This window comes from Gallinula chloropus, assembly GCF_964237585.1.
Source record: "Gallinula chloropus genome assembly, chromosome: 4".
Taxonomy (NCBI): domain Eukaryota; kingdom Metazoa; phylum Chordata; class Aves; order Gruiformes; family Rallidae; genus Gallinula; species Gallinula chloropus.
In genome coordinates, this window is record NC_140088.1 from 91,534,802 (window position 1) to 91,561,162 (window position 26,361).

At 60.2% G+C, this 26,361-nt stretch overlaps 3 protein-coding genes across 3 annotated transcripts in view; 1 reads left to right on the forward strand and 2 right to left on the reverse strand.

Annotated features, from left to right (window-relative positions):
* The window catches only part of FRAS1 (Fraser extracellular matrix complex subunit 1), a gene marked incomplete at both ends in the record, with an annotated part of 117,425 nt that extends 114,676 nt beyond the window's left edge, over nt 1-2,749 (forward strand). The window contains 3 exons of the mRNA XM_084264163.1: nt 278-483; nt 1,033-1,179; nt 2,177-2,749. Of these exons, the coding sequence (XP_084120289.1) occupies nt 278-483; nt 1,033-1,179; nt 2,177-2,749 (926 nt within the window). The remainder of the gene's footprint in view (nt 1-277; nt 484-1,032; nt 1,180-2,176) is intronic.
* Nucleotides 2,750-4,009: 1,260 nt separating this feature from the next.
* Nucleotides 4,010-8,700, reverse strand: GSR (glutathione-disulfide reductase). Its single transcript, XM_084263420.1, has 13 exons — nt 8,569-8,700; nt 7,773-7,799; nt 7,116-7,204; nt 6,655-6,724; nt 6,347-6,494; nt 6,218-6,272; nt 6,015-6,114; nt 5,685-5,771; nt 5,357-5,518; nt 5,015-5,126; nt 4,802-4,933; nt 4,496-4,629; nt 4,010-4,298 (listed from the first exon to the last, which is right to left on the reverse strand). Exons 1-13 carry the CDS (start codon nt 8,695-8,697, stop codon nt 4,149-4,151), a joined length of 1,395 nt encoding a protein of 464 aa, XP_084119546.1. The 5' UTR covers nt 8,698-8,700; the 3' UTR covers nt 4,010-4,148.
* Nucleotides 8,701-8,908: 208 nt separating this feature from the next.
* On the reverse strand, nt 8,909-22,473 carry PPP2CB (protein phosphatase 2 catalytic subunit beta). The gene is made up of 7 exons (XM_084262848.1): nt 22,223-22,473; nt 14,516-14,725; nt 13,600-13,773; nt 13,203-13,292; nt 11,282-11,443; nt 10,370-10,488; nt 8,909-9,671 (listed from the first exon to the last, which is right to left on the reverse strand). The coding sequence occupies exons 1-7, from the start codon at nt 22,322-22,324 to the stop codon at nt 9,599-9,601; spliced, it is 930 nt and encodes a 309-aa protein (XP_084118974.1). The 5' UTR covers nt 22,325-22,473; the 3' UTR covers nt 8,909-9,598.
* Nucleotides 22,474-26,361: the final 3,888 nt, after the last annotated feature.

Consider the following 26,361-nt stretch of genomic DNA (forward strand, 5'->3'; position numbering starts at 1 on the left):
TAGGATTCCTTTTCCTCCCCACTTCCACTCATACCTAACTCTGGTGTCTCCCCAAGTTCCCTTCCCCAAAGAGCAGGGTGAAACTTGGCCCTTTGAGCCTGTGACAGCCCTGTGTGACCACACAGGGCGAGTGTGTTCTCCTCCAGCACCGCATCTCGCCGCCTGCAAGCCAAAGCCCTGAGAAACCCTGAGTAGATGGGTGTTTTCAGCTCTGATGGTGGTTCCCTGGTTACACTGGAGAATGTAACCTGATTGGTTTTTATCCCACCTTCCTCAGGGCAAATCCTGTACGGCCGCGTGCTCTGGAACCCCGACCAGAACCTGAATGCAGCTTACAAACTGCAGCTGGAGAAGGTCTACCTGTGCACAGGCAAGGACGGGTACGTGCCCTTCTTCGACCCCACCGGCACCGTCTACAACGAGGGGCCCCAGTACGGCTGTATCCAGCCCAACAAGCACCTGAAGCACCGATTTCTCCTCTTGGTAAGTGTTGGGTGGTGGGTCGAACCGCTGTGACGGGTGCCATTGCGGCTGGGGAACGGGATGACGGGGGTGGGTTGAGCAGCATGGGGCAGAGCACAATGCCAAGATGAGGTTTCCCACCACGAGCATCTCTTAGGGTGAAAAAACCACCACCAAACCCCCCAGGGCACAAATCAGGAGGAAAAAGAAGTGATGTACCAGGGTCTTAACATCTCCTGTGCTCCCTGGTGATACCGTAGCTCCAGGGGTCTGGACACTGACCTGTGTGACCTGTCCTGGGGACCCTGCTTTGTCAGGGAGTTGGACTTGATCTTGGAGGCCTCTTCCAACCCCAATGATTCTGTGACTCTGTGACTTCTCCTGTGCTCTGTGGTCAGCCTTGGGCAGCACTGGCAGCCCCAGGACTGCTCGCAGGACAAGGGGAACACAGATGGAACCAGTCAGGCACTCATGTGTTGAGCAGGCTGGCTAAACCTCTTCTCATCCTCAGCTCTGCCATCCCAACCAGTGCTAACGCAGAGTCCAAATCCCTCCTGTCTTGTTCCCCAGGACCGGAACCAACCCGAAGTGACAGACAAGTATTTCCACGACGTGCCTTTCGATGCGCGCTTCGCCTCCGAGCTGGCCGAGCTGCACTCGGTGAGCAGCATGCCCGGAGTCGATGGCTTCACCCTCAAGGTGGACGCTCTCTATAAGGTACGTACCGAGCAGCAGCCGTAGCCCAAAACTCACCTGCTCTTGCCCAGGGCGTCACAAATACCTTTGGAGTTGCAGGGCAGTGACCTCTGCCCCCCCCCCAGGAGCTCCTTGGCCAGGCAGGGATCTTGCTGCTGGTTAAGAAGCAAAGTCCAGCACAGAAAAAGGAGCTGAGGAGTTTATTCTGGAGCACGCAGAGAAGACGCCCTTTAAAAGCATGTCATGGGTCTGCCCCAGGCAGGAGCTGGGCACCAGGCAGCTGCTCACTCTGGGGGTGCAAAAAGGGGAAGGGGAAAGGCAAACCCAAGGCAAACCTCCCAGGCCGGGCTAAGGACAGGTCACTGGGCTGGCAGAGAAATAACAATGACAGGGATTTATAGCAAAATGTGTGAACCTGGTGATGCACAGGGAGTGTCTCACTGACCCACACAGCTCAGGGACAGCCAAGAGCTGTCCCAAAACCGGACCAGCCCCAAACACCACATGTCCTGGAGGTGCCTGCTCCTCCCCTCCACCAGCCCTTTATGCTGAGCATGAGGTACCTGGCATGGGATACCCCCTCTGGCCAGTTGGGTCACCTGTCCTGGCTGGGTCCCCTCCCAGCTCCCTGGCTGCCCCCCACCTTCTCATTAGCAGGGCAGGATGAGCAACTGAAAAGCCCTTGGCTGCTGGGCAGCAACTGACCCATCCCTGTGTTACCAGCACAGCTCCCATCCCAGCTCCCAGCCACGGCATCCACCTGCTGTGAGAGAGAGATTAACTCCATCCTGGCTGAACCCAGGACAAAACATACAATTAGCCCTGTAGAATTAATTACTGTGGGTGCTGAAGGCAGATGAGACACCTGACCATCTCCCTGGCGATAGATGTGGTGAAACCAAGGCTCAGCCTGTCGCTGTTTACACGCGTCAGGAAACAGGACAGCAGATGGAACCAGCTCTGGCTCCCCATCCCAAAACTCCCTCCAGCCCGTGTCCACGTGTTCCCTTTCTTAAAGGTGGAGGCTGGACACCAGTGGTACCTTCAGGTCATCTACGTGATCGGCCCCGAGAGCGCGTCGGGGCCGCGCGTGCAGCGCTCCCTCACGCAGCGCTGGCGGCGCGGCCGCAGGGACGTGGGCGATGGCGACCGGAGCCCGATGCTGGACGACTCGCTGATCTACGACAACGAGGGCGACCAGCTGAGGAACGGCACCAACATGAAGTCGCTGCTCCTGGAGAGGGAGGGAGCCGCCGCCGCAGCCTCCGGCTCCCAAACGGGCGCGGCCCTGGGCAGCGCCCTGGCCGCCGTCACGCTGCTGCTGCTGGTGCTGTCTGGGGTCTGTCTCCTGGCCAGGAAGTGCCGAAAGCTGCGGAGGAAGCGAGACGCTGCCAGAGCCACCCCGGAGGAGCATCCTCTGAACACCAAGGTGGAGCTGCCCAGGGCTTCCCACCAGGCGCTGGACGGCCGGTACTGCACCGTGAGGAACATCACCGTGCTGGGGGAGAGCAGGGGAACAGGCAGGAAGGGGAAGCAGGTGAACTTGGAAGTCAAGGCCCACAGCACGCCGCAGGACGGGACGGAGGTTTAAGGGGGGCAGGGGCGTGGGGCTGGGCAAGGCTTTTTATACATTGTGAAGTAAATAAATGCTCAGAGGAGAAAAGCTCAGCCCAGCGCTGCTGGTGTTGCTGCACCCCGGGAGGAGGAGGAGGAGGAGGAGGAGGAGGAGCAGCCTCCATAGCTCCCCTCTGCTCCTGGACAAGGGGCACCGTGGTCCCTGGCTGCACTGCTTGCCCCCGGCGGGGACCCGAGCATCCTTTTCCCCCCCCAGCCCTGTTATTCCCCCGTGGGATGCAGGCTGGGCAGAAGCCCCCCCCCCCCCCCCCCCTTCCTCCCTTCCCTTCCTCCCCCTCTGGGGAACCCGAGCTGTGGGGAGGGGGAACGAGGAGGTTTGGGATGCGCTCGGCATGGGGGGCTGGCCCCTCCTGCAGATCCCTGCTGGGTGGCTGGGAGGGCTTGGATAACTTCTCCAGCTCTGAAGTGCAGGCTGGGGCTCACCAACGCCCCCAAATGCACCTAAAAAATAATGAAGTGACCAAAGTTGCTGTTTAAAAGGCAAAAAAGAAGAAAAAAGATGCTGACAGGCGACTGCAGCTCGTTTAGTGAGAGGGTGAAGCCACCGTGCCTCAGGTGGAGCACTTCACGCCGCATTAACTCCATTCTGCTCCTTGAAGATGTCCAGAGGAGACCTGGAGGGCTTCAGCCAGCATCCCCCTGTGCACATCGTCCTGCTTTCAGAGTCTCCCCCAGCAACCAGAGGATACCAGTGCTATTTAGGCCCCTAAGAGGCTATGAAACCCCCTAAACACGCACTGATGGGGATAGGAGGGTGCGGTAGAATTTTTGGAGCCCCTCCCCAGCAGAGTGTGCCACTCACCTCCTCCTCCTCCTCAGCTTTTGCGGGGGGGGTGGGGGGGGGGGCGGGTCTGTGACTCAGAGATGACATTGGGTGTCATGCCCACCAGCCCAAGCACAAGCACAGCCAAAGCCAGCGGTCCCCTGGCCTCAGTCATCTGCCGCTGCCTCACTTGTGAGAGCTGGAGACCCGCGGCCGTGAGGAGCCAACAGCAACGGGGGGCTCTGGGCTGGCCAGCAGCTCAGCAGCAGGGCCAGAGTCCCCCTCCCCGAGCCTGCACCAAGAGGATGGAGCCCACCCACCATGCTCTGGCACCCATGAGTACCCCAAGCACCCAACCACCAGCAGCCTTCGGCCACGCTGCCCTGTGGGACCCTCCCTCCCTCCCTCCATGGTTGGGCGCAGCACGGGCGCCGCGATGCGGAAAGCAGAGACTGGGCAGCGCTGCTGAGTTTATTTTCCACTCCAAAGCAGGTCACACCGACCCCACAGCCCCCACCATCAAGGCATCCGTTTTGCAAAGGGCCCTCCCCAGCTGTGGCTGCCGGCCCTGGGGCTGCCCTCCCCTGCTCCCTCAGCGCAGGGTCACCAGCTCTTCAGCTGACGTGGGGTGAATGGCGACGGTGTTGTCCAGGTCGGCCTTGGTGGCCCCCATCTTGACGGCCACGGCGAAGCCCTGCAGCATCTCGTCGCAGCCCAGCCCTTGCATGTGCAACCCCACCACCTTTGGGGAGGAAATGAGAGGCTGGATGGGACCCAGCACCGGGATGGACACGGGCCTTGTGCTGGGGGAGCTGGTTCCCAGCCCAGGAACCCGGACCGAGCAGGTCCGAGCCAGCCACGTGGGGACAAGAGAGGACAGCCAGCCGCGGTCCCTGCAGCACCCAGCTGTGCCCCCCGCCCCGAGTCCCCTCCACGCACCTTCTCCTCCTGGCCAGCACACACCAGCTTCATGACACATTTCACCTTCCTCTGGGTGACGGCGTGGTACAGCGGGGTGAAGGACGTGCTGTAGATCTTCACGTTGTCCCTCCCGTGCGCAGCCACCGCTTCCTCTGCAGCAGAAGACACGGCACGTAGGTCAGGGGGACACACTGTGCGCCCAAGGCGCTTACAAAGAGGGACCCAAAGCACATTCTGGGGGGGCTCAGACCGCTCGCTGGAGACCAGATCGTTTCCTCCAGCAGCTCGGAGGGGCCACACTCCCCAGCCCCTGTTTGTCCCCACCTTCGGTGAGGCCCACAGTGCCGATGGGGGGGTGGCTGAAGACGACGGTGGGGATGTTGGAGTAGTCCAGCCGGGAGTCCTGCTTGCCCTCGAAGAGCCTGTGGGCCAGCTTTCGGGCGGCAGCGATGGCCACTGCAGGGAGGGATGGGGAGCCTGAGCCACAGTGCGGCTCCGAGGGATGGGGGGACGGGATGGGGGGCACGGCCACAGTACCTGGGGTGAGGAGGGCTCGCCCACAGACGTCCCCAACGGCGTAGACCCCTTTCCTGGTGGTGTTCTGGTACTCGTCCACCACCACGTGGCCCTTGGCATCGACCTGTACTCCCTGTCACAGGAAACAGCAGCCACCTCAGCACGTGTCCCATGGTGGGGAAGAAGCCCCCCCATGGGTGACCTGCACCAGTGGGTGCTGTGTTCCCAGCTGGGGCCAGGGCACAGTGGGAACACCTTCTTTGGGCAGGCTCTGGAGACCCATGGGACACCCCCCCCCCCCCCCCCCCCCCGAGACCTGCCAGCATCTTCAGCCCTGCGTGGGTGGGTTTTCTGCCATCTCACCACTCGGTCCAGGCACAGCTCCTCAGAGTTGGGCTCCCGCCCCACAGCCCACAGCAGACAATCCACGTCCCGGATCACGCCCTCCGTCGGCTTGTGGCCGGGCGCTGAGGAGGTCACCGTCACCTCCAGAAGCCCACAAGGGGACTTGGTGACTGTCTTAACCTGTGGGGAACGATGGGAACAGTGGGAGGAGAAGGTGCTGACAGCTGTTGCCTTGCAACAGGCGATGGCATCTGCGCTGCAGGACTGGGGATGTCATCGGAGCCGTGGCTGGGCGAGTGGTGCCCAAAATACCGGCTTTCCCCTCAGCCGCTCCGCGTGCCCGTACCTGCGTATGCTTCCAGACATCCACACCCGTGTTCTCCAGCTCCTGGGTGCAGTTTGAGCTGATCATGGAGTCAAAGTTCCTCAGGACCTGGGCAGGGACCCACCAGATGAAGGTCAGCAGCGTGCCTGCGCTTCCCTTCTCACCCCACCTGCTCCACACAGCCCCTCCAGACCCCCATCAGCTCAGCACCAGCATCCTCAGCATCGCCGCTTCCGCCCTCCCGAGCCCGCACGGACTCAGACAGACACCCCCCCACCCCCCTTCACACGGGCCCGTGGACAGGAACCCCCAGTGGGCTGGGCTGCGGCTGGGGATAAGCAGAAGCAGCACCTTGTCCCGGCGGATCAGCAGGGAGGACTTGGAGCCCAGCGTGGAGAGGATCCCCACGATTTCCACCGCGATGTAACCGGCACCGACGATGACGCTGCGCCTGCGGAGACGCGGCGATGACGCGTGCCGGCGTGCGGAGCCACCGGCGATGGTGGCCTGGGGCTGAGGGGGCACGGGGCGGGCGTGTGGGTGATCCCCTGTACCTGGGCAGTTCCTCCAGGTCGAAGAAGCCGTCGCTGGTGATCCCCAGGCTCGCACCTGCAAAGCAGAGCCCCATTCACACCCCTCCCCAGCTCCCCTGCCCGCCCCCCACCACCCAGAACCCGCTTCACCTGGAATCTCACTGTCGGGAGGGACGGCCGGGCGCCCGCCCGTGGCTATGAGGATGTGAGGAGCCGTGTACTTCTTCCCATCCACTTCGATGGTAGGCTGGGGGTCATCGGTGAACTTGCCGTAGCCCCGAATGACATCGATGTGAGCCTTGGGGGAGTGATGGGCCCGTGGTTACCAGCAGGAGGAGGCACGGGAGGCGGCTAACGGGGCACAGGCTCGCAGAATTAGGGAAGGGGATGCCTGTTAAGGCTGGAAGAGCAGCCAGAAATCCCACAGAGCCTCACTCGACTCCCTCAACAATCCTGACCTTCTTCACGTTGCTCTCATAGATGTCGTTCAGGCGCCGCACGTAAGCGTCACGCTTCTCTTTAATGGTTCTGGAACAGAGAGAACGGGGGGAGTTTTACTGTCCCCAACAAAGGAAAACAATTCAATCCCTTTGGCCACAAAAATAAAGCGGCCACTGAGCAACTCAGCAGGCAGCTGCCGTCCCCACCACCACGTGGGGTTTGTGCCTCCCTTCCCCGCATCCGGCGTTTTCCAGAGTCTCTTCCCGGGGCCGGTTTGCCAACCCTCCTTCCCAAAACACAGGGGGACCCCGGCCACATGAACCAGCTCAGCATCCGTCTGTGGGAAGCCATGAAGCAGACAGGGACCCTCCTGGGGGTGGACAGTGAGCCCCAGGACCACGGCACTGACCTGCAGCCGCTCCCAGCAGGACACACACCGGGATACGGCTGGTTTCCAACTGGCTCTTCCCACACTCACCTCCAGTTGAACTTGACCCCGGGTGTTTCAAAGCCGTAGTCAGCGTGATCGTGGATGAACTCTGCGTGCACCGCCGTGTTCCACATCACCTGCCCACAGAAACTGGGATAACTGGTTTGCTTTTGGGAAGCCCACTCCTACCCACCTCCTCCCCCTGCCTCAGCTTCACCGCTGCTCGGCGCAGCCTGTGGGGTGCAGGGCTGGGGGGGGGGGGTGCAGGGGCTGGGGGGGGGTGCAGGGGCTGAGGGGGGGTGCAGGGGCTGAGGGGGGGGTGCAGGGGCTGAGGGGGGGGTGCAGGGGCTGAGGGGGGTGCAGGGCTGAGGGGGGTGCAGGGGCTGAGGGGGGTGCAGGGGTTGAGGGGGGTGCAGGGGCTGAGGGGGGTTGCAGGGGCTAAGGGAGGTGGTGCAGGGGCTGAGGGGGGTGCAGGGGCTGGGGGGGGGGGTGCAGGGGCTGGGGGGGGGGGGTGCAGGGGCTGAGGGGGGTGCAGGGGCTGAGTGTTTCACGACATCCCGATGGCTCAATCTCCTCTCAGCCCGTTTTCTCTCGCTGCTTCCTCCCTATTGCCCCACGCCAGCGCCTCACCCCTGTTTGGCAGGAGCCCAAACCCAACCCAACCCAACCCACGGCTCCGGCGCTGATGAAAGACACCCCACTTACCTTTTTTGGCACACACCCAACATTGACCTAGGGGGAAATAAGAGGAAGTCTCAGCACTGAGGCTCTGTTTGCCAACAGGGATGCTCCAGAGAGCACCCCACGCCAGGCCAGGACCCAAAGAGCACCCCACACCAGACCAGGGCCAAACCCCAGGGCTCTGCCCAGGAAAATAAACCCAGGATTGGAGGTTTTTGGCAAACAAGGGCTGTAACCGCCTTCGCTGCCTCAAGGTCTTGCAGTTTGCCTCGTTTCCCTCACTTCCTTGAAAGAGAACACGGAAGGTGCCCAGTCTTCAACCTCAAGCCCTTCTGCTTCCTTCGTTTGAAAGAGGTTTACTAGGAAAAGGGGGGTTGCTGCCCCTTTCCTGTGCCCCTGGTCCCGGCCCAGTGACCCTTCGGGGGGGGAGGTGGGGGGGTGGCTGCACAGCCAGAGCCTGTCCCCAGCCTGTGGACCCCCCCCAAGTTTCTCTCCTCTTCCCCAGCTTGTACCCGGTAGTTCTGCCTTTGGGTGGGAACCGAGCCCGGCCCCGGGACCCTTCGGCATCCTGAAAGGGCCCCCCAAACCCTCCCTGGCCGGCACCCTCCAAAGGACGAGGGGAACCAGCTCCCTGCCGCTGCCGCAGGGCTCAGCGTGACACGGCAGGGCCGTGGGTGGGATGGGGCCTCCCAGCCTCCGGCTTCCCGCCCCGCAGGACCCAGGGTCAGTGGGGAAGCCCCGGCAGAACCGGGACCAAGCCTGGGGGAAGCGGCACCGCGTCGCTCCCGCTCCCCCCGCCCGCGGCAGCCCCGGGACTCACGCAGGTTCCGCCGAAGCGTCGCGGCTCCACCAGCGCCACGCGGGCACCGAGCTCCGCCGCCCGGCGAGCGCCCGCCAGCCCCCCCGACCCCCCCCCGAGCACCAGCAGCTCGTAAGCGGCCGCCGCCATGGCTCGGGCCTGAAACCGCTCCGCCCAGCCGCGGCACCGCCCCGGTACCGCCCCAGCCCCGTACTGCCCTCAGCCCGCCCCGGTACCGCCCCCTCCCCCCGGGTACCGCCCCATCCCGGTACCGCCCCATCCCCGTTATCGCCCGGGTACCGCCCCCTCCCGCCCGGGGTACGGCCCCATCCCGGTCCCGCCCCGTCACAGCACCAGCAGCTGGGGCTGACAATGGCGAGTTTATTGGTTCAGGTACAGCGAGGAGGATGGCAAGCACTTCCAGGACGAATATACAGAGGGGAGAAGGGAAAATAACAAAAGGAAACAAAACGAAACAACAACCAAACCCAAAAAATAATCAGGGCAGGAGCAGCGGGGGCCGGGAAGCCCCTGGGAGGGACCCCCTGCCGCCCCCTGCCACACGGCCCTGGGCGGGACCTGCCTCCCGGCTCCAGTGAGGGGGGGGGTGTTTCGCGGGACGCAGCGCGCAGGAGGCAGGGAATGTGCCTCTCCCTGGAGACCAGAGCGCTGATTCATGCCAGTTAACCACGGAAGGGAGGGTTCTTACAAAAGAAGCGCCAGAAGAGGTGGGAGTGGTACTGGAGTTTTATCCTCTCCTCTCCCAGCAGTCCGGGAACTCAAACAACGACTACAGGTACAGCAGGCAAACTGACTGTTGGACTGATGGGGACAGGATATATATATATAAATAAATATATATATATATAGTGTCGCTAGGAACTCAGCCTCAAGTTGTGCTAAACACTCTTCGTCCTCTGTATGGCACGTTTTGGTCCATGATGGGGAGCTGTAAGTTGAGACGAACCCCGATTTCTTACAGAAAGGTGGAAATATTGTTGCTCTTTTTAAAATGCCAGGTGTACTTCCCTCTGCAAAGGTCAGGAGAGGTTTATAGGAAGTAGTCTGGGGTACGACGGGTAACATGAGGCTCGCCACGACGAGGCGCCGGGTCAAACTGGAGGCTGCAGGGAAGAAAAAGGCATCATTTTCCCTCCTCTACAAGGTATTTTCCAGTGCTGTAACAAATCCTAGACGTGCTCTCCTGCTGCTAGTGCTTTACTCAGCCTGGCTGCTTCCACATGAAGTGTTCCCAGTCCCAAAACAAGCAGCTGTGGGAGTTGAGGCGTGGAGGATACCCCCACCCAGGCAGCAGTCAGCTCCTTCAGCAGCTGCTTTCACTCCAGCTTTCGGGCTCTCTCACCCACCCTGACACAGCCTTGTGCTGCCAGAAATAACAATAAAGGTATAAAGCAACCTGCCTTTACGCTCCCCACCCAACTGGGGCACTAGAGGGAGTAAGAAAACACAGACACTCCAACTCTCCAGACAGCAGGAAGAGAAGATCACAGAGTGACAAGGCTGGAAAAGCCCTTTAAGACCATCGAGTCCAACCGTCCCTGTCCTGTGCTGACCCAGCTCCCTGAGCACCTCATCTCCCCTCTGTTAAACACCCCCAGGGGTGGGGACTCAGCCCCTCCCTGGGCAGCCTGTGCCAGGTAAAAAGCTGCCCTTTGTTCCTGGGTTAAGAGCGTAACTCACGACTTCAAATCCTGCAGGTAGAACTCACAACGTTCATTGCAGAGTGGGCAGAGGTGAAAAGAACCCCTTGGAAAGGATCAGCCGAGGGCTGGGAGGAGGGAGCAGCCCCGAGGTTACTCACAAGGAATATTTTAAAGTGTCATCTAGTTCCATGATAGCAGCCTGGTTCCCGCAGCGGTAGCAGTAATTGGGCGCGCTGAAAATGGTGACAACGTTTCGGTCGTGGCACCAATTATAACCCTGCCAAGAGAAAGGGGGTGGGTGGGGGGAAGGACAGAAAAACCCAACCAGAGTCATAGTTAAACCTCAAACCTCAGCCCGCCCCAGGTTCCTCTTGGGGCTGGAAACCACCCAAGGCGTTTGCAAAAGTTCTTGTATTCCCAAGAGACTTTTGTCTCGCTGCTGCGTGAGGAAGCGGCGGCTGCGGGGCAGAGACAGCTTCAGCCACGACAGAGAGAGGGGCTCTCTGCCCGTTTCATGCAGGAGGGATGGGCTGTGCCACAAGGAACCCTCAGGATTCAGACAGACAGGCCTTCAGCTTCAGCTGCCAACAGGACCCTGCCTGCCGGGTGCGAGAGGCTCTTGACACCCGGAGCTGCCCAGGGGATCGAGCGGGTGTTAAACCCACAGCTGCTCCACTGACCCACCTGGCGTTTGTCCAGCACAAGAAAAGCCCATCAGGGCTAAAATCGTGGCTTAATCCCAGTCAGGGCTTAATCCCGGTGCCGCCTGACTCTGCCCAGCAGCCCAGGCTGGCCAGGCCAGCGCGGCCGCCGCAGCAGCGCGGGAGGAGATGGTCACTGCCACAGCCGGGGCGGCCGGGGTCCCTCTGGCAGAGGGGGAAGGGCCGAGCGTCCCCGTACCCACACGGCAGGGCACAGCACGCGGGTTCACGCTGATGGGGTTTCCCACGTGCTTTATGCTCCTCTCCGGTATCGCAGCTGCCTGGCAGCTGCCACAGGCCCAGCACAGCAGAGACAGGAACTGGCAAGGGGGAGTCTGGTCACCCCGCCTAGCAGGGTGCCGGCCTTACCTCCATGACGAGCTGGTGAGCACGGGAGACCAGCGTGAGCCCGTTGGCGTGGTTAAAGGTTTCGGAGATGTCCTGCCCGAAGGTGTAGCCGGCGCCGCGCGGGGAGATGCCCCAGCCGCCGCGGTCGTCCGGGTCTGACCACAGCAGATCACACATCGGACCCTGGACAAGGGCATTGCAGGTCACTGGCCAGCTCCTTGTAGAGAGGCAGTTTGCAAACACAGCTACAGCAAAATGCCAGCACGTCCTCCTCACAGGGAGTACTGGCTACTCACTCACTCAGCATCCTTCCCCACGGAGTGGATGCACACAGCTGGCCAAGGAGGAGTCCACACAGCCAGGAAACTGTTCCCACCTCCTCTCCCACACATACCAGTCACCCTTTCACTTCAACTACTCAGGTACCACTCAGAGCAGCTCTGTGCTCTCACTCCTGACTCTCACAGTGAAGTAAGAGGCCACACAAGGACAACACACAGCAGCTTCACCACTGCCAGCAAAGTTGTGATATGAACTCCAGGGAAACGACCCACAGGAGGCTGCAAACCACTCCAGGGATGAACATTAAGCCTTCAGCAGCCTTTCTGGCAGGGTATTAGGCATTTAATTTCCTCTCTGAAACAGTCTGTTGTTGGACTTTGCATATTCAAAGACACCCCAGAATACATCCAACAGCCACCAGTGCAGCTCAGCAGCTTTTCCTGGCAAGCTACTAAGGGGCAGGAAAGGTGCTCAAGTGTTCACCTCTCCTGGGTTTGGCCAGGATGGAGTTAATCTCTCTCTCACAGCAGGTGGATGCCATGGCTGGGAGCTGGGATGGGAGCTGTGCTGGTAACACAGGGATGGGTCAGTTGCTGCCCAGCAGCCAAGGGCTTTTCAATTGCTCATCCTGCCCTGCTAATGAGAAGGTGGGGAGCAGCCAGGGAGCTGGGAGGGGACCCAGCCAGGACAGGTGACCCCAACTGGCCAGAGGGGGTATCCCATGCCAGTTACCTCATGCTCAGCATAAAGGGGGCTGGTGGGGGGACACACACACAGAGTTTTTGGGGCTGGTGCAGCTTTGGGGCAGCTCTGAGCTGTGTGGGTCAGTGAGACACTCCCTGTGCATCACCAGTTTCACACATTTTGCTATAAATCCCTGTTATTGTTATTTCTCTGCCAGCCCAGTGACCTGTCCTTAGCCCAGCCCGGGAGGTTTGCCTTGGGTTTGCCTTTCTCTTTCCCCTTTTTGCACACCCAGAGTGAGCAGCTGCCTGGTGCCCAGCTCCTGCCTGGGGGGCACAACCATGACATCACCCAAGCCTGCCGCTGGCTCCCACCCACTCCACAGGAGCAACCACATGTCCTCAGCACAGCTGGATCTCAGCACAGGGCTGGGAGAACCCTGGAGAGGTTTGTTTCAACCAGGGACCGCTCCAGCCCATCTGTAAGCCCCAACACCAAAGAGTCATACGCTAACCCAGGAGCTCAGAAGTTGGGTTCTTCAGCCCTGATCTCAGGCCCACAGGAAGCAATGCACAAAGTCACACCCCACAGAGGACAGGACTGGCTGGGGAGGGAGGAAGGATGGTGACACAGCACGGCTTGGCCTGTGTCAAGCCTGTGACAAGGCTGAGGGTGGGAGCACCTTCCCCTGCCAAATACTGTTACTCCTGGAGTCAGCATGACAGTCACAAAAATCCTGTGATTGTGCAGGAAAAAGAGCCATGGCAACCCCACAGCTCTCCTTTTGTAGGAAGCTGTAATCAAAGCAGAGTGACCTGCACGTGCTCTGCCCAAACATTCATCTGCTCCAGCTCTTAGGCAACACTCTGCCACGCAACCAGGTGTCCTGCTGTTCACTGGGGGGTCTATGTGAGGCTACATCTGCATTTGCCACCAGCAGGTATCCACAATAACGGTGTGTTTCCACTCCTGTTACCTCATGAGGAACTTCCTGCAGGCGGTCCAGAGCCCTGATATGATCCAGTGTATCTATGGATGGGGAGAGGCCACCATGGAGACAGAATATCTGGTCCGGGGGGAGACAAAAAGGATGAGAAAAGGGAATTAGAGCAATGTGCCCAGTGTGTGCTGCTGTGGGAGCACAGGCCTCCCAAACACTGGGTTTGCATCTGCTGCGACTCTTCCCCAATTACAGCTGTCTCAGCCTTGCAGCAGAGACACCAAGTTCAACTGCCCACAGAAGGAAACTGAACTCAAAGGCTGCACCTCACACAGAGGGATGAGAGGAGCAGCAGAGGCCCCAGCCCTCCTGCTTGTGAAGCACCCTGCTCCTCCGGCACGGCCGGCCCCCCGGTGCCCTGCGCCAGGCCTACCTGGCCGTCCACGAGCGCGGTGAGCGGCAGGTAGTCGAAGAGGTCGGTGAAGTACTTCCAGACGTTGGCGTTGCCGTACTTGCGCAGACACTCGTCGTAGAAGCCGTACACCTGCGTGATCTGCCGGCTCTCGTGGTTGCCCCTCAGGATCGTGATGCGTTCCGGGTACCGCACCTGTCGGGAGGGAGAGCTCTGCTCCAACCAGCAGCACAGCCACCAGCACAGCCACCCAGGGCAGCACAGCCCCCCCAACAAACAACTGCACCACCAGCACAGCCCCCCCGGGCAGCACAGCCCCCCCAACAAACAGCTGCACCACCAGCACAGACACCCAGGGCAGCACAGCCCCCCCAACAAACAGCTGCACCACCAGCACAGACACCCAGGGCAGCACAGCCCCCCCAACAAACAGCTGCACCACCAGCACAGACACCCAGGGCAGCACAGCCCCCCCAACAAACAGCTGCACCACCAGCACAGACACCCAGGGCAGCACAGCCCCCCCAACAAACAGCTGCACCACCAGCACACCCACCCAGGGCAGCACAGCCCCTCCAACAAACAGCTGCACCACCAGCACACCCACCCAGGGCAGCAGGACCTCTCCAACAAACAGCTGCACCACCAGCACACCCACCCAGGGCAGCAGGACCTCTCCAACAAACAGCTGCACCACCAGCACACCCACCCAGGGCAGCAGGACCTCTCCAACAAACAGCTGCACCACCAGCACAGCCACCCAGGGCAGCAGGACCTCTCCAACAGCAGTCAAGCACCCAGCAGCGTTAGGGAACACTTCTCCACTGGTGCCCTTCAATTTACACCCTCCTAGCTCATGCCAGTGGTGGGATCAATGGGAAAAGCCCCTGTCTCAAAGCCCCCCGAGAGCTGTGGTAGAGCAGCTCTCAAACCATACCTTCAATGCTACTAGGAGAGTCACCGTTTCCACTGAGTAGTAGCCTCTGTCCACGTAGTCTCCCATGAACAGGTAGTTTGTGTCTGGCGACTTCCCACCGATCCTGAAGAGTTCCATAAGGTCGTGGAACTGGCCGTGGACATCCCCGCAGACGGTGACGGGGCAGCGCACCTCCTGCACGTTGGATTCCTTGGTAAGAATTTCTTTAGCCTAGGCAAGACAAAACACAGAGTTAGGGGACACAAAGGCAGGAAGCTCCTCCCAAAGCAGGTGCAGAATCACAGAGTCACAGGGGTTGGAAGGGACCCCCAGAGCCCATGGGGTCCAACCCCCTGCCCAAGCAGGGTCCCTGGGACAGGTCACACAGGTGTCCAGACGGGGCTGGAATCTCTCCAGAGAAGGAGACTCCACACCCCCTGGGCAGCCTGTCCCAGGGCTCCCTCACCCTCACTGGGAAGAAGTTCTTCCCCAGGTTGGTGGGGAACTCCCTGTGCTCCTGCTTGAGCCCACTGCCAGGAGCAGATGTTGCCAGCTGCACACCAGTTCAAAGAGGTAACTGAATAGTTCCAGCAGCCTGAACTTCAGGACTGGCACCACTCTCTCTGGAAGCCGTTGGTGGCTCCGTGTCTTCAGATTGCTTCTGACTTCACTTTCCCAGCTGTATGTGACCCATCTTTAGAAGTTGTTGGGCTGTTGTGCTTCAAAGGGGACTGGAAATCTGGCAGGCAAAAAGTACCCCAGGGAGAGGGGCACCTCCTGCCTGTGCAGCTCTGCTTGGCACTAGCTTAGTAAAGCCAAGCTTAGCCAGACCTGCTTTCATTGGTAGCTGACGTGAGAAGCAGAAAGCTGCCCCTCTGCAAGGCAGATGGAGTTGTGAATTCCTGGAGGTGCAGAGGAGGTTCCTCTTCCTCACATGAGACAGCTCTAGCCGTGCTGTGCTCACCATAACACGGTGCCTCCGGAGAGCCGGGGCAGCCCCACCAAACCCGGCACTGGCTGCTGTTTGGCAGAGTAACTCAGCTCATCTGGTGCCGAAGGGTTCCTGCCAGACGAGCTGCTTTGTCATGCACAGCCCTTCTCAACATCAGCTCTGCTCAGCACTGGCAGGATGAGCTGGCTTTGTCAGTACAGTGCTGTTACCATGGCACAGACTGGCTCCTGGGAGAGCCTGGAGCTGTATGGGGGTGCTATGGGGGTGCTATGGGGGTGCTATGGGGGTGCTATCGGGGTGCAGGCAGGGAAGCCTTGGGGATCCCCGAGGAGCAGTTGGGCATTGAAGGGGTTGCCCAGGGAGGTGGGGGAGTCACCGTCCCTCGGGGTGTTCAAGGAGAGGGTGGATGAGGGACCTGGGGACACAGTTTAGTGAGGCATATGGGTGGCAGGGTGGCTGGACAAGATGACTGTGGAGGTCTTTTCCAACCTTCACAATTCTGTAACCCGAGGGATGTGACTCTCAGCCCCAAAGATGTGTCCAGTCCCTGGGCTCAAGGGCACGAGCTCTGCCCTGCAGCCCAAGCAACCTGAAACTGCCGAACGCGTCGCACCTTCCAGTGTGACAGCAGCAGTGCTCAAACTCTGCTCAAGCATCTTTACAAGTGCCTGTGGCACCCTTTGAGAGCTTCTCCCCCCTGGGAAGAGACAAACATGAGCACAGCCACACACAGCTGCTCAGGGTGTTCTTGCTTGCAGGGTTTACTTGTAAGCTGGAGCTCCTTTCACCACAAAAGACGCCTTCTAAGAGAGCCAGTGGGATCCTGGGGGCATCATGAGGAGCGTGGTCAGCAGGTCACAGGAGGGGATCCTCCCTCCCCCTCTGCTCTGCCTTGCTCAGGCCCCACCTGGAGTGTTGTGTCCAGTGCTGGGCTCCCTGGGACAAAACAGACTGGGATCTCCTGGAGAGAGCCCAGCAGAGGGTACGGAGGGGATGAAGGGCCTGGAGCATCTCCCCTGCGAGGAAAGGCTGAGTGACCTGGGGCTGTTCAGCCTGCAGAGAAGCAGCCTGAGAGGGGATCTGATCAATGGGGATCAATAGCTGAAGGGTGGGACACAGAGGACATGGGCAGCCTCTGCTCAGTGTCTGTGGGGACAGGACAAGGGGCGATGGGCTCAAGTTGGAGCACAGGGAGTTCCCCACCAATGTGGGGAAGAACTTCTTCCCAGTGAGGGTGAGGGAGCCCTGGGACAGGCTGCCCAGGGGGTGTGGAGTCTCCTTCTCTGGAGAGATTCCAGCCCCGTCTGGACACCAACCTGTGTGCCCTGTCCTAGGGACCCTGCTTTGGCAGGGGGTTGGACCCCATGGGCTCTGGGGGTCCCTTCCAACTCCTACAGCTCTGTGAGTCTGTGATTCTTTTCCTGTCACACACCCAGCTCCCTTCCCAGCTAGGTAACAGCAAACACACTGCTCTCCAGCCCCTGGGAAGAAGATGCATGGCACCGTACAGATCCCATACACAATTACCAGTTATCTCAACCACATCATCGCTCTGCACCTCTCTGACCTGCCCCCAAACCCATGCACCCACCCTGAGGGCACATCACAGGTACAGGAGGTGAGCAGAGCCCCTTTCTGCACAGCGACAGGCTGTGCACTCACACTAAGTGCATCCAGGGACAGTGAGCAGCCCGAGCCCCTTGTGGTGCTGGGAGAATCTAGAAGTTTCCCCTCAGGAGAGAGGAGGAGCAGCAGCTTCTTGAGCTGCCTGCCAGCTGGAGCTTACTATAAAGACAAACTCCTAGGCACATTAATAGATAAGTCCATTGCATTAGCACCGTGGAGCTGCTTTAACTGAGGCCTGGGAGCTGAGCTCAGCTGGGCACACCACTTTGCCCTCCTGTGACCTTCTAATGCAGCACGAGACCTTTACAGTCTTAAGCACTGTTAAAACCACTCCCACCAGTGGCAGCCAACCAGCCCACTCTGCGGTGCAGGAACGCTCAAGTCACACTGCTGAAAATCACTAGAGCCCCTACAAACCAGGGGTTAGACTCTGACACAGGCAAGCTGCCCTGCACGGGCATGGTTCCCGTAGAGGCTGTTAAACAGCTGGATTCGAGGTCCCCAGGTTAGCAGCTCCCTGAGCGTGCTCGGAGGTGAAGCACACCCAGGGCAGAGCAACGGGGCTCAGCTTTTAGGGAGTTTGATTAAATAAACTCCCTTAACCACAACAGTCACCGTGTCTGTGCTCAGGATGACTCTGAAGAGCAGGCTGTCTGCTGGCTGTGAGCTTCCCCAGGGATGGATCCTGCAGATCCCCTTGGCAAGCAGGAACACGAGCTTGCCTGCTGTCCTCCCACGTGGAGGGAGGCTGGAGAACACACGTCCCAGTCATGTTCCGAGCTGTCCTTGTAAGAGGAAAGACAGGGGTCTTGGGGCTTGAGAACAGCCCATGAAGGCACCGCCCCAAAACCGGAGCTGCTACACTGGCTTTGAGACTACCACCAGGACTGGGATGGCCAGGAGAGCCATCCCCCTGCGAGGGACTTCATGAAACCCACATGGACATCACACCCAGATCTGCCTGTGGTAACTGCATAGGCTGAGTCCTTGGGTGAGGGAATGATGATCCATCCAGGAGGCAGGCTCTCCAGCCTCGTGGCTTCTCCAGGGAAAGCCAAAGGCCCCAAGCACCTAACAAGAACCTCAGACACTCCCTCGGGAAGGTTCACTTACCATGCCACGAGCTCACCCGCAGAGGCTCTTCCTTTGGGAATCACAGGAGCAAGGCATGGAGTCTCTGATCAAAGTTCAGCTCAACTGTCATTCATCAGCTGCAAGGACCAAACTGCTCCCTCAGTGAGCACGCTGACCATGTTAAAAACAGCAAGGAGCTGGTCCTGAGCAAGAACCAGCTAGAATCACAGAATCACAGGGGCTGGAAGGGACCTTGAGAGATCATCGGGTCCAACCCCCTGCTAAAGCAGCTCCCCAGCTCATACTGCACAGGTCTGCATCCAAATGGTCTTAAATCTCTCCAGAGAAGGAGACTCCACACCCCCTGGGCAGCCTGTCCCAGGGCTCCCTCACTGGGAAGAAGTTCTTCCCCACATTGGTGGGGAACTCCCTGTGCTCCAGCTTGAGCCCATCGCCCCTTGTCCTGTCCCCACAGACACTGAGCAGAGGCTGCCCATGGCCCCCTGTGTCCTATACTGAAGATATTCACAAGCATTAATAAGCCCCCCCTTAGTCTTCTCTCCAGGCTGCAGTCCCGCTCACTCAGGCAGGTTCTCCCCAGGGAGATGGAAGGCGATGGGCAGAGCTGCCCAGCCCTGCCCAGCCTGGCAGCAGAGGACAGCCGGGAGCCTCAGGGTGCAGACGTGCAGAGCGTCATCACCCGAGAGACGGGCGCTCCTGGCCAGGACCCAAGGCAGCGCTGGGAATCCCGTGGCTTGAACCCTGTCCAGGGCCACACTTGGCTCCATCACTCCTGCTAATTTCACCAATTAGCAGAGAAGAGCTTGCTAACTCATGCTCCTGGATTTAACTCCAGGTGAAACGACCTTGGAGGACAGAAGGGTCACAGGTAGGTGCCACCAGCAGCACGACTCCCTGCAGCAGCGCCTGGCCCCTGCTGCTCGGGCTGAAGGACCGGCCTACAGTCACCATTCAATGGCCACACCAGAAACACACGCCTTCATCAGCAGTTAGCACCCTTCTCCTCCCACCACTTCACAAAACAGAGCTCTCAAGCTGCTCGGAGCCTGCAACCCTTCCACACATCCAAAGAGGAGGGATAGAAAGAAGAAGCTCCCACGATGGTTATGGCTGGTTGCCTGCCTACCATTAATTTACAGGAGCCTTTCACTTGCCTTCTTTCATACCCCCTTTTCCCTTACCCTGGTGAAAGCCCCTTTTCCCAGCACGGCTCTCAAGTCCCTCAGCCACACCAGCCTCCACTTCCTGACCTGACTTGAACACACAGGTGCTCAGAGATTTCTGCATCCAAACCTGGGAGCGCTTCCTACTAAATGAATCCAACTTCTTGGCCCTTCAGCCTGACTTGAGCTGTCCAGGGTACAGGTTACAAGCCGTCCAAGCTCCAAGGCAGTTCCACACAGCCAGCACTACCCCCACCAACAGTTCCTACGCTAGCACCAGCCCAGAAAGCCGTCCTGGCACCCCGATGACGCAGGGACACAATCCAAGGCAGACCTCCATCGATTTCCACCTCCCACCAGCACAGAAAAAGGCACTAACAACGTCCTGCCAGTCCAAGGCCACGATGTCGAGATGTGAGATGTGAGACACAGGACGTGCATTTCCCCACCGTGCTGGAACCCCCCTCGTGTCCACAGCCTCCAGCAGCGATGGCAATCGTTTGTCCTTCTGTTCTCCCTCAAACACCTGCATGACTCCAGCTGGATTCCATTCTGAAGACCAGCAGAACAGGGGACAGGCGCTCTCAGGTTGTTGCGAGGCGGTACCTCGATTAACCGCATGAAGAGCACAGGGCTGATCAGCTGCCAAAGCCATGTCGATACAGGGCAGGTGAGGACACAACCTGAGCTCCACAGACACAAACTTCAAGAACTTTCAAGAGGCAGAGTAATCTGGCAGACCCTCACCAACCTACGTCCAACCCTCCCCTCAGTACTGCCCGTTATGCCAGTAATTAACGCAAGAGTGACCCACACAGCCCAGTCTGAAGTTCGTTTCTTGGGGTTTTGCCTCCCCCCCATTCTTATTTTAATGTTTTTAATTATTCTTCCACAAACACAAGCCTGAGGCAAGGGGTACTATCGTGCCTGGCCTCTAAGAAATGAGGTCACAGGAGTGTTAAGTGAACCAAGGCCCATAAAGGTTTCTCCAAACATTACCTCAAGGAAACACACTAACCCAGCCTTCAGCTGCCTCACGCCAAAAGCCAGCCTGCTCACCCCAAAGCTTCTGCAAGCTCCTTCCTACAGCTGGGTGATACAACCACTCCCCAAACACCTAAAAATAAGGCAGGTGAGAGCATCGCAGAGCAGCTTCTTCACACCCAGGTCGTTTCAGTCACTGGCTGGCACGCTTGAAGGACAAGGTGCTGCGAGAGATGACGCTCATCTCACGCCCTGCTCCACAGGTTCAGGGTTCCTGCCTGTCATCTGCATGACAAACACCCTCTCTGCCTCCAGCTGCCACTCACCCTGTTCAGCGGGTGAGCCCTGACGTACAGCCACACTCTGCTGGTGGTGTCCTCCAGCTTCCCAAAAGGCAGCAACCACCGCTCCTTAACTGCTAACGACACAACCGGGGAAGAAGGGGAATGGTGCTGTGCCCCAGCCTGCTGCAGAACAGCAGCTCCCAACCAGCAGCACCCGGGGCAGGGAACGGGTCACATGAATAAGTTCCCCCAGGCTGATGAGCTGGGCTTCAGCCTGGGCTGCACACCCACAAGGGACTCGTACTCTTCAAGCTGTGGCTACTCCTGTGCCAGCCCTTCTCAGCACTCCCTCAGAAACTGATCAAGCTCTGGTGAAGGAGTCATACACCAGCCCCAGCACAGAATAAAAACAGGGAAAGGAAACAGAGGCTGTGAAGGGCTAGGCTAGGTGAAAACATCTCCCAGGAAGCCAGAACCTGGAGTCCAGCACTGTCTCTGCCCGTGGCACCCAAACAAACAGCTCCCACCTCTCTGATGAGCACCCCAGGCACGTCCTGAGGTCACAGCACTGACCCTCTCTACTGCTCAGGTCTCACTGCAGCAGTCTACCAAGCATCCAGCCGAAGGAAGGAGCTGCACCTCGTGAAGGTGTTTAGTCACCGAGATGCTCAGTCACTGGCCAACACGTGTTACACGAACAGGCGCCCCAAAACGTGGGTCACCTCTGGGAGCACCGGGTGTGACACACACCCCACCACGTTCCCCTTCAGCAACACGATGCTGAGAGGAACCCCGAACAACCACCTGCACCTCAGAAACCACCGGTCCCCCCAGGGCAGGAAGCCGAGGGCTCCTCCGAGCTGCCTGACACGCGGCAACGTCCCCACCGGTCACCCAGGGAAGCAGCAAACAGGGAGAAGAATTTCTGCAGTCACGTTTGTCACCGTCTCAGGTCTTTAACTGTCCCCTCTCGGAGGCCCAAAGAGAGCCCCACCTTCCCCAGGCCCGGAGGGAACGCTCACACCAGGGATTTACCTGGTCAGGCAGAATCCAGCATCACTCTAGGGATCGGATGGGGCTGCTACCGGGCTGGGGGAAGGAGACAGCTCCTGGCAGCCCGCAGTGAGCGAGCCCGAGCGGGGCTCTGCCAAGGGGCTGTCCAAACCAGCCAGCCGTGCCCTTGACCCAGGTCCCTATTGCAGCCCCCCGTGCGCCTCAGCTCGGGCTGGCGCCGCAGCTTCTCCCCCCGCCCGGCTTTCCCAGATCACACGGCAGCCGCCACCGGGCTCCCTCGGGGACCCGGGCTCGGGGCGTGCGGCTGCCGCAGGCCGGGGAGACGCGCAAGGCCGCCCCCGCCCCGCGCGCCGCGCTCAGCCCCCTGCCCAGCTCAGCCGGGCCCGGCGCCGGGCGAGGGGAGCCCCCGGCGGCTGCGCGTCACAGCCGGTACCCGCGGGACCGGCCGCACACGGGCGGGCTGCCGGCCCCAGCCGCGCCTGGCTGAGCGGGGAGCAGCCGGCCCGGCCCGGCCCGGCCCCCCGCACGGCCCAGCCAGGCCCCCCGCACGGCCCCGCACGGCCGCGGGCGCCAGGGGACGGCGCGGGGGCGGCCCGGGCCCCGCACTCACCTTCTCGCAGAGGCTGCGGACCTGGCTCTCGCTCAGCTGCCGGCACTCGTTCAGCTGCTCGATCCACTGGTCCAGCTCCTTGGCGAAACCCTTCTCCTCCATGGCGGCGCCGTCCGCCGCGCGGGGCCGGGCCGGGCCGGGCCGGGAGGGCAGGGCCGGGCAGGGCCGGGCAGGGCAGGGCAGGGCCCCGCCGCGATCGGGACCCGCGAGGCCCGGGCCCGCCTAAGGGCGGCGGCGCGACAACCGGGAGGCCAGGCCTGGCCCGCTCCGCGTAATGGCGGCGCCCTCCTCCCCTTCCCGCCCCGGCCCTGCGCACATCCGGACACACCCGCTGGGCGGGCAGCCCCCGCGCCGCGCGGGCGGACCCGCCTCCCGCGCCCGGCCCCGGCAGCGCCCGCCCGGCGGGCCGGGGGGAGCGGGACCCGCGGGAGGCCGGGCGGAGGAGGCGGCGGCCCGTCCGCGGGCGGCGGGCGGCGGCTGCCGGCTCGGCTGGGCCGCCCCGGTCACCGCGCGTGAGGAGGTCGGGGCTGCAGCCGGCCCGGCTCGGGCCTCGCCCGTGGCTCCCGGCGGCGGTACCCGGCCGGGGACGGGCCTCCCCCGCGGGGCGCGGGGCGCGGGCGAGGCCGCTGCCGGGGCAGCCCCCGCCGAAGGCCTCACAGCCACAGCGAAGCTGTGACACCGCGGGCACCCTGCTCCGACCGCCCCGGGAGCAGCCGGTGGAGGGCTGTCTGCTGTGGTGCAGCAGGGGAAGGGGTGAGGAATGGCCCCCACCCTGCCTAAGAGGGAAACCAACTGGTGAGGGACTGACCCAAACTCCCGTTCCCCAGTCCCTGCCCCTCCCTGTGCCACACTGGGGGAGAAGGGAGAGAAATGCTGGGTCAGGTTGGGTCTGGGAAGGAGGGAGGGCTGGGGGAAGGTGCTTTAAGGGCTGGTGGCACCTCTCATTGCCCAGTGCCCTGCGGAGGGAGACAAACCACGGAGAACACGCTCCGTGCCCATGGCAGGGACACCTCCCGGTGGGAAGGAGGGTGACAGCCACAGTCACACTCCCTTGAGATCTGTCCCTTTAAAGACAGGTGTGTCTTTAGGGGGTATAAAAAGCCTTCCTGCAGCAGCCGGCAACATCTTTAACCCAAAAACAGCTTTTCGGGGGGGGAGAGGGGGCAGACACGACACCCACCTCAAACCAGGAGAGGCTGGCAGGAGGATTTGTTGGCAGACACACACAGATCTGGGGTGTTTGCTCATTCCTCTCACTGAACCTGCCGGGTGATGGGTTACGTCCCGGGACAGCGATGCACACATGGGTTTCCCAGCCCTCCGAGGGCGCTGCCTTCACGCCGTGCTGACTGGACGCTGACTGCCCAGCTAAGGCCAGAGCAGCAGCCCCAGGAGCTGACTGCCCACCCTTTCGGGTGCTCCTCGCTTTCAGCGAGCTGGGAGCCATAAGTCGGTGTTCCCAGCTGGAGAGCACCGCTGTCGGAAATCACTCACCACGCTGGCAGTTTAATCTTTCACTGAAGCGGGCTGAGCACGGCTGTTCCTGTCACAGGCTCACTGGGTACAAGGGTCTGATGGTGCACGACAGGGGAAAAAGGGACATCAGATTGAAAAGCCTCGGGGAGCTGAATGTGAGGTAACTGGGAGAGGGATGTCTATAGCCTGAGTCTCGGCTGAAATGTTTTCCCCTCCCTGGCAGGGAGATTTCCTTCCTGTCTTCATGGGAAGCACCCAAAGGGTGCTGGGGTGTTGGGCGAGTGCCTGCTGAACACGAGCCAGCAGTGTGCCTGGGTGGCCAGGAAGGCCAACGGCATCCTGGCCTGTGTCAGACCCAGCATGGCCAGCAGGCCCAGGGAGGGGATTGTGCCCCTGGACTGGGCACTGGTGAGGCTGCACCTCGAGTGCTGGGTCCAGTTCTGGGCCCCTCACTCCAAGAAGGACATGGAGGTGCTGGAGTGAGTCCAGAGAAGGGCACCCAGGCTGGGGAAGGGGCTGGAGGGCAAATCCTCTGAGGAGCAGCTGAGGGAGCTGGGGGTGTTCAGCCTGGAGAAGAGGAGGCTGAGGGGAGCCCTTCTCCCCACCTCCCCTGCCCTGCCAGGAGGGTGCAGAGAGGTGGGCGATGGTCTCTGCAGCCAGAGGACAGGAGATGGGACAGGGGCAATGGGCTCAATCTGCCCCAGGGCAGGGCCAGCTCAGCTGGGAGGGAAAAGCTCTTCCCTGGCAGAGTTGTGGGGCTGTGGCACAGGCTGCCCAGGGAGGGGCTGAGTCCCCACCCCTGGGGGTGTTTAACAGAGGGGAGATGAGGTGCTCAGGGATCTGGGTCAGCACAGGACAGGGACGGTTGGACTCCAGGGGCTTAAAGGGCTTTCCCAACCTGGTCACTCTGTGATCCTGTGATGCTGTGGACAGGCAGCACAGGGGCTCCGTGCCGCGGCGATGAACCCGCTTACAGAATCCCAGCAGACAGGTCAGGCTACACGAGTAAGCAAATTTATTTTAAGACAGAACAAATATCGTGGCAAACAACAATATGCAAATTCGGTTGAGAACAGGGGTAAACATCAGACTTTGTTTTCAAATCGATATAAAATATAGTCAGGTTTCATTTTGTCCAAAAAGCAGCTCGCGTCCAGGGAGAGGGGTGGGTGGGCTGGGAGGGGATGGGGCTGTTCGTGCCGCTTCAGGTGCGTGTCACCCGCAAAACCTCAGGCTTGGGAGGCAGCTCCCGTGCCTCCGGAGATGAGCGATGCTGTGAGGAGATGGAGGTGCCTTTGGGAGCCCCAGCCCCCCCCCCCTTGATTTTCTGCCTCTGTTCTCATGAAAAGCCAATTCTTGCCAGAAAGCCAGGGGCAGGCTCATCCCCTCCGAGACCCTCGGTGCCCACCTGCGCACAGATGGGGCGGTCCTGGGGATGTCAGGCAGCTTTGAAGGCACCTGCACCTCCTCTTCCTCACTGGCTTCAATGGATTGACCGCCCAGGGCTGAGCCTGAAAAGCCAGCGAGGAAGCAGCTCACCTCAAATGCCAGGGGAGCTGCCGTGGCGTGAACAGGACGAAATCCCCTCCCAGGTGAAGAAGGTGCCAGCGTGCTGCTTTCTAGAAAAGCCATCCCAAATAAAAGCAGACATAGAAAACATTGGATTGTCAATGATGCTTTGAAACAAATTCAAGTTTATCTTTGTTTTTTTCCCTTTGTTTTTTCCTCCTCATTTTTTCCTGTGAGCACACGTGTGTGCATGGACTTGGTACAAACAGACAAAGACGCCGTGAACTTCAAGCTCTGGATCGGCATGTCATCAGTTAGCATCCCCAGAAGCACCATCAGGATCCCGGAGGGTTAGCACCAGAGTTTGGAGGATCTAACCGATAACATGCCTGGAAAAACCCGGGAGGGGCTGGGAATGGGCAGGGGGGACATGGTACAGTCCTTAGAAACAATACAAGGCAGTTCATGAGTTTTCATACAGTACAATACAGCCACTGATCAATTAACCCTTTCAGTACAGTACATGACAAGTAACACTTTGCACCCTGTTAACACTAGGAAAGGAGGCTTTGGGCTGGAGAGAGGGGGCTGGAAGTTTAACCCTTCGGCTTGTTAATCTCAGGGGGGCTGTGGATCGCTTGGGCTGCTTTTCGGGTGCATGTTTGTCCCACCCCAGCTCAGACAGTCTGTCCTCATCCCCAGCCTGGCTCAGGGGCGGATGCGCTCCTGCCGCATCCTCCTGCGAGCACAGCAGACCAGGATGCTGCCAGTCCATCCGCCCGCAGCAAGGTCCTTGTTTGGACAGGGACTGGAGAGCCACCGCTCTCCTGCCCCTGAACCGATGAGAAAACCCCAGCTCAGACTATTTGAATTCTTCCCTGGCCGATTTCGGAGCCAAAACACATGGAAAGGGGTCCCGAGGTGGAGTCCCGACAGCCCCAAAGCCAAACCCACTTCTCCCCTCGGGTGTAGTGAGAACAGGGTCCATTGGAAAAGTGCTAAATTACAGTACATTGGCATTTCCATATGTCAACTATTGAACAGCAAAACAGATTGTTTGAAAACAGAATCAGTATCGTACAGTAAGCTCACACTTAATTCTTCACCGTTTCTACACTTGTAACACATGCATTTTTATTTCCATTAGTTTAATG

Excerpts from the sequence above, each read along its gene's own strand:
- GSR (XM_084263420.1), bottom strand. The coding sequence starts at position 8,697 with ATGGCGGCGGCCGCTTACGAGCTGCTGGTGCTCGGGGGGGGGTCGGGG. Across the intron at positions 4,934-5,014 it reads GCGAGCCCTCCTCACCCCAG|TGGCCATCGCTGCCGCCCGA; the intron begins GTACTGTGGCCG and ends CCCTCCCTGCAG. Across the intron at positions 4,299-4,495 it reads GTGCTGGCCAGGAGGAGAAG|GTGGTGGGGTTGCACATGCA; the intron begins GTGCGTGGAGGG and ends TCCTCCCCAAAG.
- PPP2CB (XM_084262848.1), bottom strand. The coding sequence starts at position 22,324 with ATGGAGGAGAAGGGTTTCGCCAAGGAGCTGGACCAGTGGATCGAGCAG. Across the intron at positions 14,726-22,222 it reads TCCGCAGCCTCTGCGAGAAG|GCTAAAGAAATTCTTACCAA; the intron begins GTGAGTGCGGGG and ends TGTCTTGCCTAG. Across the intron at positions 10,489-11,281 it reads CTCACCAGCTCGTCATGGAG|GGTTATAATTGGTGCCACGA; the intron begins GTAAGGCCGGCA and ends TTCTCTTGGCAG.